We start from the raw sequence: 12050 nt of genomic DNA, 5'->3' as shown, positions 1-12050 counted from the left end.
GAAAACCAACTGTAAAACTTTGCACAACTTTTTGAGTTTTGATGCACCAGGAATGTATTTAGTGGATTTAAACTGAAAGTTACATTAGACTTTTAACATATATTTGTTTAAATTGTCACAAAAAAAGACTTACTTTTGTGGAACTATATACAAGTGACATTGGATATGGGCGGCTTCCAGCTTCGGAAGAAAGATTTATAATCAGGCCTTTCTTTCTGAAAGACAGTAGCATAGATTCTGAATGCAGCCATCAGCACCTTACCCAAATTTGAAGCTCCATATTTACCTCTGCAACATTTGAGGGAGAATATTCCGAGTCATCTAAAAAAAAAAAAAAAAGGATTACTCATTTTACACAAAGAAATTCTATTATTACATACTGAGACCTATAAATCTTAGATTGTAAGCTCTAACGAGCAGGGCCCTCTGATTCCTCCTGTATTAAAGTGTATTGTATTTGTAATGTCTACCCTCAAGTTGTAAAGCGCTGCGTAAACTGTCAGCGCTATACAAATCCTATAGAATAATAATATAATAATAATAATAAAGTACAGGATGAGTGTCAGAGTCTGCTATGTATTTTGGGGGACCTTTGGAAGGGTTTGTGTGAAAGAAGCTGGCGATGAAAGTAATTTGCTGGCAATTTAACTGCATCTTCTTTTTTTTCTTTGTAAATGTCATTTTTGCTGTTATTATAATAATATATAATATAGCCAGTGGTGCTACCTCTGTCCCCACCCCTTTGCTTAACTACTTAAGCCCCGGAAGATTTTACCCCCTTCCTGACCAGGGGGTATTTTGCGATTCGGCACTGCGTGACTTTAATGCACAATTGCGCGGTCGTGCGACGCTGTACCTAAACGAATTTGACGTCCTTTTTTTCCCACAAACAGAGCTTTCTTTTGGTGGCATTTGATCACCTGTGCGATTTTTTGATCATGCGCTATAAACAAAAAAAGAGCATAAATTTTGCAAAAATAACAATATTTTTCACATTTTTTTATATGAAATCCAAAAAAAAAAATGTAAAAATCAAAATTTTTTAACATTTTCGGCCAATTTGTTTTATGCTACATATGTTTGGTAAAAAAAAAATCGCAAAAAGCGTATTTTGATTGGTCTGCGCAAAAGTTATCGCGTTTACTAACAAAGGGAAAGATTTTTGTCATTTTTGTTGTTTTTTTTTTAACGCGTGATGGCGGCGATCTGCGATCTTTTTTGCGGGACTGCGACATTGGGGCGGACAGATCGGACCCTTGACTGACATATTTGACACTTTTGGGGTTACCAATGACATTACTACAGTAATCAGTGCTATACATATGCACTGTTACTGTAAAATGACGCTGGTAGTGAAGGGGTTAACTTTTTTTTGAGAGGGAGGGGCTGTGTGTGTCCCTAGGGGCGTGATTCTAACTGTGATTGGCTGTGGCTTGAGGTGTAGGAACAGTGATCAACGGTCCTACATAATAGAACCGTATGATCACCATGCATACACAGGGGAGAATGACAGGCGGCTTGTTTACATTAGCCGCCTGCCTTTCTCCCGCTGTCACGGACGATCGTGAGTGAGCGGCGGACATCGGGTCCACCGCTCACACGCGCGGGGGGGGGGGTCTGTGACCGCACGGGAGCGCGCCTCCGGCGGCGCGCGCTCACTCCCCAGAGCCTCACAGGCTAGTGATGTACCCATACGTCACTTTGCCTGTGAGGGGCTGACCGCCGCAGTATATGTACTTGCGGCGGTCGGCAAGTGGTTAAAAGGGGGCTGCAGGTGCTTGCCGTGACAGTAGACAGCTGTCATATCTAAGGCCCCTTTAACACTTGTGTGACTTGTCCTACGATTTGGGACTGCAAAATCGCATGACAAGTCGTTTTCCATTATTTTACAATGAGTACCGTTCATATCTGTGCGACTGCACTACTTTGGCCCGATTTTAATGCGTTTTGAGGTCCAAAGACATAGGCATTGCTTCAAGCCCAGTCAATATCACGGTAAAATCGCAGCAACAGAAACGTGGTAAAATCACTTGACTTTTAAGTCGCACAAGTGTGAAAGGGGCCTAAAGGTGGTAGAAATACCAATTCTATATATGATGCAAGGGTCCTTATGAACAGGATAAAGTTCAGGTGTTCCTGTGAATGCCCAAACTGCCACAGTTCAGTTTGAACCTGATCGCTAGGAAGAAAGGAAGTGTGGGCTGATCACCAGGGGAAATAAAAAACAAAAGGTCTACAAAAAGAAAACAAATGCAGCCACCAGGACTACCAAGCTGCAAAATATTATCAAAATATTATATAGTTTTTTTTGTTTTTGCACAGCACTTTACAATGTGAATGGAGACAGTACAGTTACAATACACCTCAATACAATTAGAATATAATTAAAAGTAGAGCTTTGAAGTGATTCCAAAGTCAAATTTCTGTGAGGAGATGGCAATGGCATGGCTTACTGAGGCTGTGTGTGTCTATGGACAACCGGCAAAAAAAGACTTTATTATTACTTTATTTGAAATGACATGCAGTGTGTGTTTGGAAGTTGGATAGTGTAGATTAGTACAGTACTGAAGGAGGTCAGTAGTAGTGGCTGATACACTTTCTGATAATCACTTCTGATACTTTGTGTGCGGTTTTCTTTTTTTTTTTTTTTTTTTTTTGGTCAAGGTAATTTGCTGGCACTTTATTTTTTCCTTTCTATGTGTCAGTGCTGCTGCTGCATTTTCTGTACACTACAGAGATGTTCCTCTTCACAGCCAGGATTAGGGCACCCTCCAGGCATGTTATTTAACCACTTAAGCCCCGGAGGATTTGGCTGCTCAATGACTAGGCCCTATTTTGCGATTCGGCACTGTGTGAATTTAACAGACAATTGCGTGGTCGTGGGATGCTGTACCCAAATGAAATTGATGTCCTTTTTCCCCCACATATAGAGCTTTCTTTTGGTTGTATTTGATCACCTGTTCGATTTTTATTCTGTGCGCTATAAACAAAAAAGAGTGACAATTTTGAAAAAAATAGCAATATTTTTCACATTTTTTACATGAAATTCTCAAAAAAAAAAAGTAAAAATCAAAATTTTTTAACATTTTAGGCCAATTTGTTTTCTGCTACATATTTTTGGTAAAAAAAAAAATCGCAATAAGCCTATTTTGATTGGTTTGCGCAAAAGTTATTGCGTTTACTAACTACGGGAAAGATTTATGTCATTTTTATTGTTTTTTTTTTAACTACTTCCAGCCTGCGCTATAGCCGAAAGACGGCTACAGCGCGGGCTCTAATTTCCGCTAGGCCGTCTTTAAACGGCCTCCCAGTAACAGGCTCCCCGCGAGCGCGCATCAGGGAAAATCTGTGTCGGCCGTGTCCCTTGGACACAGCCAATCACAGATCGTGGTAAATGGCCAATCACAGCGGCCATTTACCACGTGATCGGACCATGCAATGAGAGATAATCTCATATGTAAACATATGAGATCATCTCTCATCGCCAGCTCTCCTTCCTCACACAGAGACTGCTTGTGAGGAAGGAGCAGAGCCGATCAGCGCTTAGGGGACAAAGAAAAATGTAATCAGGGCACTGATTAAAAGAGGTAAATAAAATAACACAAGTGCCCACCATCAGTACCCACAGTGCCCACCATCAGTGCCCCCCATCAGTGCCCACAATCAGTACCCATAGTGCTGCCAGTCAGTGCCCATCAGTGCCTGCTCATCTAGGCACTGATGGGCACTGACTAGCAGCACTATGGGCACTGAGTGTGGGCACTGATGGTGCTGCCCATCAGTGCTCATCAGTGCCGCCCATCAGTGCTCATCAGTGCCACCCGTCAGTGTCCGTCAGTGCCACCCATCAGTGTCCAGCAGTGCCGCCTCTCAGTGCCCATCAGTGCCGCCCGTCAGTGCCGCCTCTCAGTGCCCAGCAGTGCCACCTCTCAGTGCCCAGCAGTGCCACCTATCAGTGCTCATCAGTGCCGCCTATCAGTGCTCATCAGTGCCGCCTATCAGTGCTCATCAGTGCGGCATATTAGTACCTCCTCATCAGTGCCACCTCATCAGTGCCCATCAGTGCAGCCTATCAGTGCCCATCAGTGCCGCCCCATCAGCGCACATCAGTGAAGGAGAAAAATGTATTTATTTTCAAAATTTACTCACAGAAAATAAGAAAAACTTTTTTTTTTCAAAATTTTTTGTCTTTTTTCTTTTTTTTTTTGTAAGAAATAAAAAACCCAGAGGTGATTAAATACCACCAAAAGAAAGCTCTATTTGTGTGAAAAAAATGATAAAAATTTCATATGGGTATAGTGTAGCATGACCGCGCAATTGTCATTCAAAGCGGGAGAGCGCTGAAAGCTGAAAATTGGCCTGGGCAGGAAGGGGGTGAAAGTGCCCGGTAGGCGATCTGCGAATTTTTTTGCGGGACTGCGACATTGTGGCGGACAGATCGGACACCTGACTGATATTTTTGACACTTTTGGGGGTACCAGTGACATTACTACAGTAATCAGTGCTAAAAATATGCACTGTTACTGTAAAAATTACACTGGCAGGGAAGGGGTTAACTTTATTGGTGATCAAGGGGTTAAGTGTGTCCCTAGGGGTGTGATTCTAACTGTTAGGGGGCGTGACTAGTAAAGTAATCACAGAGAAATATGATCCTACATAGCAGGATCCTATAGCCTCTGTCATTACTTCAGGGAGAATGACAGACGGCTGTGTTTACATCAGCCGTCTGTCTTTCTCCCTCTCCTGAGGGAGATTGCGAGTGGCCGGTGGATGTCGGAGCCGCCGGTCACACGCGCTGGCTAGGCAGGGAATGAGCGGAGGCGGGAGTGCTCGCCCCCTACAGGCTCGTGGGCGAGCGATGTACCCCTACGTCACTTTGCCTGTAGGGGGCTGACTGCCGCAGTAAATAGTCGTGCGGCAGTCGGCAAGTAGTTAAAGAGGAGTTCCAGCCTCAAAATTAAATTTTGCCATCCGCTTGCTCTAAGTAACTTGAAAAAGAATTGGATAATCACAATTTTTTTTTTTGCTTTACTTACCTTGTTTTTGAAGAAAATATACTTGCCTTCCTTCCACTTCCTGCCTACTTGCATTGACTCCTGGGAGCTGAACGTCATCGCTCCCAGGAGTCAATGGGCCTGCACTGGCCCTGCTCATCAGTTCCGGTGCAGGCGTGACATTCCCTGCTAAACAGCTTCTGGGCATGCCCAGAAGCTGTGCAGAGATGACGCGCCTGTCCCGGAAGTGAAGAGAAGGGCCAGTGCAAGGCATTCTGGGTTCTCCGACGTCACCGAAGAGGACACCAAAGAGGATGCTTCGGCTTCAGCTGCCCACACCTGAGATGGCAGCGCTGGACAAGACATTTTCAAGGTAAGTATTTCTTCTAAAAGGTAAGTGAACCCAGGGACAGTTCAGAGGCTATCATTGCTGAAATGCACTAGCCCTAACTGTTCCAGGGGTATTTTTATCAAAAAAAATTTTTTGAGGCCAGAACTCCGATTTAAGGGAATTGGAAATTTATAATGTTTCACTTCAACCACTTGACCTCCGGAAGGTTTACCCCCCTTCATGACCAGATCATTTTTTTTCGATACAGCATTGTGGTACTTTAATTGACAATTGCGCTGTACTCAAATAAAGTTTATGTCCTTTTTTTTTCCAATGTATAGGGCTTTCTTTTGGTGGTATGTGATCACCTCTGCGTTTTTTATTTTTTGTGCTGTAAACAAAAAAGCCCGGCAATTAAAAAAAAAAAAAAAAAAATATTTTTCTTTCTACTATAAAACCTATCCAATAAAAAATGGTAAAAAAAAATCGAATTTCTTCATCAGTTTAGGCCTATATGTATTCTGCTACATATTTTTGGTAAAAAAAAATCCCAATAAGCGTATATTGATTGGTTTGTGCAAAGGTTATAGCGTCTACAAACTATGGGATATTTTTATTTATTTATTTTTAGTAGTAGTAATGGCGGTGATCAATGACTTATAGCAGGACTGCAATATCGCAGCAGACATTCAGACACTAACTGAAACTTTTTGGGTGCAGTGACACTACTACAGTGATCAGTGCTAAAAATATGTGGTTACTGTACTAATGACAGTGGCTGGGAAGGGGAGTAGCATTAGGGGCAATCGAAGGGTTACCTGTGTGCCTAGTCTGTGTTTTATTACAGTGTGGGAGGGGCTTTTACTTGGGGAAGACATTGATCCTTGTACCTGCTTTGTAGAGACACAGGATCCATGCCTTCCCTACTGTCAGAACGACAATCCGCATTGTTTACATAGATTCTGCCTCTCTGCTAGATCATCAGCAAGTGCCATTGGACATTAAGTCCTCAGTACCTGCCACTGTGCTCCTGCTGCCTTTGATCACAGTAGGGGTATATATACATGATCACTGCTTCTTGCCGAATGGGTTAAAAAAAAAAAAAATGTGCATTTGTATATGTTTCCCAAGGCAGTTCCCACCCTAATGCTATTTTTGGACACCCCCTCGCCTATTAGCCCAGAAAATGGGCATTTTTTATTTGACACACTCCCACTGATTTCAATTGGGTCCAGGTTTGGCATCTGAGCTTCTTTGTGTATATACAGGTGCATCTCATAAAAATTAGAATATCATCAAGAAGTTAATTTATTTTAGTTAATTCGAAAAGTGAAACTCATATACAGTATTTTATATACAAACCCGATTCCAAAAAAGTTGGGACACTGTACAAATTGTGAATAAAAACAGAATGCAATGATGTGGAAGTTTCAAATTTCAATATTTTATTCAGAATACAACATAGATGACATATCAAATGTTTAAACTGAGAAAATGTATCATTTTAAGGGAAAAATAAATTGATTTTAAATTTCATGGCATCAACACATCTCAAAAAAGTTGGAACAAGGCCATGTTTACCACTGTGTGGCATCCCCTCTTCTTTTTATAACAGTCTGCAAACGTCTGGGGACTGAGGAGACAAGTTGCCCAAGTTAAGGAATAGGAATGTTGTCCCATTCTTGTCTAATACAGGTTTTTAGTTGCTCAACTGTCTTAGGTCTTCTTTGTCGCATCTTCCTCTTTATGATGCGCCAAATGTTTTCTATGGGTGAAAGATCTGGACTGCAGGCTGGCCATTTCAGTACCCGGATCCTTCCTCTACGCAGCCATGATGTTGTAATTGATGCAGTATGTGGTCTGGCATTGTCATGTTGGAAAATGCAAGGTCTTCCCTTAAAGAGACGACGTCTGGATGGGAGCATATGTTGTTCTAGAACTTGGATATACCTTTCAGCATTGATGGTGCCTTTCCAGATGTGTAAGCTGCCCATGCCACACGCACTCATGTAACCCCATACCATCAGAGATGCAGGCTTCTGAACTGAGCGCTGAGAACGACTTGGGTTGTCCTTTCCTCTTTAGTCCGGATGACATGGCATCCCAGTTTTCTAAAAAGAACTTCAAATTTTGATTCGTCTGACAACAGAACAGTTTTCCTCTTTGCCACAGTCCATTTTAAATGAGCCTTGGCCCAGAGAAAACGCCTGCACTTCTGGATCATGTTTAGGTTTGGCTTCTTTTTTGGCCTATATAGTTTTAGCTGGCAACGGCGAATGGCACAGTTGATTGTGTTCACCGACAATGTTTTCTGGAAGTATTCCTGAGCCCATGTTGTGATTTCCATTACAGTAGCATTCCTGTATGTGATGCAATGCCGTCTAAGGGCCGAAGATCACCGGCATCCAATATGGTTTTTCGGCCTTGACCCTTACGCACAGAGATTGTTCCAGATTCTCTGAATCTTTGGATGATATTATATACTGTAGATGATGATAACTTTAAACTCTTTGCAATTTTTCTCTGAGAAACTCCTTTCTGATATTGCTCCACTATTTTTCGCGGCAGCATTGGGGGAATTGGTGATCCTCTGCACATCTTGACTTCTGAGGCACACTGCCACTCTGAGAGGCTCTTTTTATACCCAATCATGTTGCCAATTGACCGAATAAGTTGCAAATTGGTCCTCCAGCTTTTTCTTATATGTACATTTAACTTTTCCGGCCTCTTATTGCTACCCGTCCCAACTTTTTTGGAATGTGTAGCTCTCATGAAATCCAAAATGAGCCAATATTTGGCATGACATTTCAAAATGTCTCACTTTCAACATTTGATATGTTATCTATATTATATTGTGAATAAAATATAAGTTTATGAGATTTGTAAATTAGTCCATTCCTTTTTTACTCACAATTGGAATTGGGTTTGTAGATGCATTACACACAGAGTGATATATTTCAAGCATTTCTTTCTTTTAATTTGGGTGATTATGGCTTACAGCTAGTGAAAAAACTAAATTTTGTATATCAGAAAATTAGAATATTACATAAGACCAATAAAAAAAAGGATTTGTAATACAGAAATGTTGGCTTACTGAAAAGTCTGTCCACATACAGTGTAGTATGCACTCAGGACTTGGTCGGGGCTCTTTTACATAAATTACTGCATCAATGCGGCCTGGCATGGAGGCGATCAGCCTGTGGCACTAGAATTTCCTGGTAGAGGGCTGTGCTAACTTTGGACTTGATAATACACAGTGGGCAAACACCAGCAGATGACATGGCATTAGCATTTAATTTGGAAATCAAGGTCCCAGAGTCTGAAGGAAGAGTGGAGAGGCACAGAATCCAAGTTGCATGAGGTCATGTGTGAAGTTTCCACAATCAGTAATGATTTGGGGAGCCATGCCATCTGCTAGTATTGGCCCACTGTGTTTTATCAAGTCCAAAAACAGCGCAGCCCTCTACAAGGAAATTCTAGAGCACTTCATGCTTCCCTCTGCTGACCAGCTTTATGGAGATGCTGATTTCATTTTCCAGCAGGACTTGGCACCTGCCCACACTGCCAAAAGTACCAATACCTGGTTTAATGATCATGGTGTCACTGTGCTTGATTGGCCAGCAAACTCGCCTGACCTAAACGCCAAAGAGATTCTGTGGGGTATTGCCAAGAGGAAGATGAGAGACACCAGACCCAACCATGCAGATGCGATGAAGGCCACTATCAAAGCAACCTGGGCTTCCATAACACTTCAGCAGTGCAGACAGTGAGACTCGTGAGAGAGGCTGCAGAGTGCCCCCCGTGGAAAGCGGCTTTCTTTGGGGGCACTCTGCAGAAGGGAGGAGCCAGAAGGGCTGGTGGGAGACCCGAGAAGAGGGGATTCAGGGCCTCTCTGTGCAAAACCATTGCACAGAGCAGGTAAGTATAAAACTTTTTGTTATTAAAAAAAAAAAATTACATTTACATTACAACCACAACAAATTGAAGCTGAACTGCAGCTAACACTTTTTAAGCAGTTATGGTTTTCCTTTTTGGGATAAAATGTTTATATATAAGAAATAAGAGTTGACCATTGTAAGCAACTCCATGGACTCCGTCAGTATAAAATGGTTTGTCTTAATCCTCTAACTGTTACATCTCTAGGACAGCTTGGGCTGTTAAAGGAAGAGAAGAAATAACAGACTTACTGGCTGGATCACCAGCTGAAAATAAAGGAAAAAGCCTAAAAAACTAAAATTAATGCAGCCACCTCATCTGAGGATTCCTGAGCTGCAAAATACCACAGTTTTTGCTTTATGGTTTAGATACATTCTAAAGAAAAGTCAGTGTTCAAGGATCAGTTCATCTTTTTTACAATAATAATAAATTAACATCTTTTTGCAGGTAAAAAATTTGCTTTTTTTTTAATTTTTACTAGGAGCCTGTAAAGCATTGCACCAGTGATCAGTAGATTGCGGGCACCATGCATGACTTGTCAGTGTATCTGTCTGCTCGTACCTCATATGGGTAGGCTGTTACACACTGACAGGAAGAAACAATGTACTAGCAGAGCACTCAACAGCACCATTGTTGTTCATAAAGAACTACAAGCTGACAGCCGCAAAGCAGTATTTGTCATTTTCTGATTCACACAACACTTTGAAAGGATGACGTGGGCGGAGCCCTGCATGGCTGCATTTTCTCCAGGTAGTGGCTGGTGCAATTGTAACCAGGGCCATCTTACCAAATGGGCACACTGGGCAGTTGCCCAGGGGCCCCACTTGCCCAGCAACCCAGCCCCAGCCAAGCATTAGTCCCGATTCCCTTAGCAGGTGGCTAATGCCAGTGGGCCCTGCGCTGTTGTCAGGACACTTGGGCCGTGGAGGGAGAGCCCACAACTGCAGGAATGCCTGTCTGCCTGCATGGGAACAGACACACACAGGACAGTCGAGTCTGACTCCCATCCGTGTGTGTGTTCACTGGACCCAGCCGCCCAACTTGGAAGCTGTCATTAGCCTGGCACTGCTGTACCAATAAATATCGCCTTATCCATAATTTGCATTTTTATTCTCGTGGGTGATTGTGTAGACAGGGCCACAGTGCACTGCATTGCCCGGGGCCCTTTAATGCTCTTTAGATGGCACTGATTGTAACATGTTACATGTTACACCCTGAATATGAATGTAACATGTTACAAAAGGTCATCCCATTCTTGCAATTACAGAAACAGGAAAAGAACGTCAATTCTTATCACATTGCAAATTCAATTACATTTATTTTTGTAATCTGCAATCATTGATATATGGATGTTTTTTACCGCTTTACGACCGCCCGTCGGAGTTATACTGCGGCAGGCAGCCGCTCCTGTGCGAACCGCCGTAACTATACGTCGGTCGGGCGCAGAAGGGTAGGGGGCGCCCCCGCCGCCGCTGGTCAGCGGGGAAGCCGATGCAGCGGGCAGGTGGCTCCGATTGCCGCCTGACACCCGCGATCATTCCCCGCTGAGGCCCCGTTCACATAGGGGCGACGCTACTTCGCACCGCGACCTCCGAGGTGCGAGCAGCGCGCAACGACCTCGGAGCGGCCGCCACGGACTTCATAACATTGAAGTCTATGGCGGTCGCCTCCTGGTCGCCCCAAAGAAGCTCCGGACCCTTTTTCGTGTCGCTCCTATTAGAACGGGTCCACAGCTTCCCTATGGGAGGCGACCTACGGCGACCTGTGAGGCGACCAGGTCGCCTCACAGGTCGCCTTAGTGTGAACCGGGACTAAGAGAGAAGGACAGGCAGCTTTTGTAAACACAGCTGACCGTTCTCTCTGGAATGATCATAGAGCCCGTGTGATCCTTCTATATTTTTATGGGGAATGTTATTATTAATATAGCAGAATGTGAAAAATATTGTTTTTTTTTTCAGAATTGTCGCTCTTTTTTTGTGTATAGCGGAAAAAATAAAAATCGCACAGGTGATCAAATACCATCAAAAGAAAGCTCTATTTGTAGGGGAAAAAAAAGGCATCAATTTTATTTGGGTACAGCGTCGCACGACTGCGCAATTGTCTGTTAAAATAACGCAGTGCCGAATCGCAAAATATGGCCTGGTCATTAAGAAGGGAAGATCTTCCGGTCCAGAAGTGGTTAACAGCAAATCTTGCCATACACTTACCCATAATACTGACATGATATTACAGTTGATTGCTTTGTCCAGCATCTAATAAATACACAGAAATGAAGATTATCCACAATGCCTTCATTACACATAATACATTCTTCTGTAGTTGAGGATATAGTAAGGAATAACAGAGAACTGTCACCCAGGAAGATCCCCTTTTCTACAAACAAATCAATTATAGTTTTAGAATCTTCTTTAATATCAAAGAACATACCTGATCTATATTGGGGATATCCAAATATCTGCATGGGTTCAGTGCTATATTCATACCTACATTGTTTACTGAAAAAGAAAGATTTTAATACCATGAGCAATGTACCAACCAAAAAACAACCATTTCTCTCTTCACACAAAGTACATCTCTTATGGTGCTTTTCCATTGCATGGTACGGATCGGTTTGGCGCTTTTCCACTACATGGTACGATGTCCGTACGGCTCGCTTAAACAGTACCACCTGGGTTGGGGTTCCAAGCAGGCCATACCGATACCATATCCCACAATCCTTTGCATGCAGCATTGTCACTACTAGCCAGTTTGTCACTACTAGCCACTGATTGGTCAGAGAATCGTTGTAA

General features: G+C 42.9%; 1 protein-coding gene across 1 annotated transcript in view; it reads right to left on the bottom strand.

Moving 5' to 3' along the window:
• Positions 1–12050, bottom strand: part of LOC309552080 (very-long-chain 3-oxoacyl-CoA reductase-like) — a 65655-nt gene that overhangs the window by 30041 nt on the left and 23564 nt on the right. The window contains exons 5-8 of the mRNA XM_082252854.1: positions 11689–11756; positions 11469–11513; positions 287–321; positions 134–215 (exon numbers count right to left, since the gene is read on the bottom strand). Of these exons, the coding sequence (XP_082108980.1) occupies positions 134–215; positions 287–321; positions 11469–11513; positions 11689–11756 (230 nt within the window). The remainder of the gene's footprint in view (positions 1–133; positions 216–286; positions 322–11468; positions 11514–11688; positions 11757–12050) is intronic.

The sequence above is a fragment of the Pelophylax lessonae genome, assembly GCF_965119305.1.
Source record: "Pelophylax lessonae genome assembly, chromosome: 4".
NCBI classification, from domain to species: domain Eukaryota; kingdom Metazoa; phylum Chordata; class Amphibia; order Anura; family Ranidae; genus Pelophylax; species Pelophylax lessonae.
This window is presented reverse-complemented; position numbering and strand designations above follow the sequence as displayed.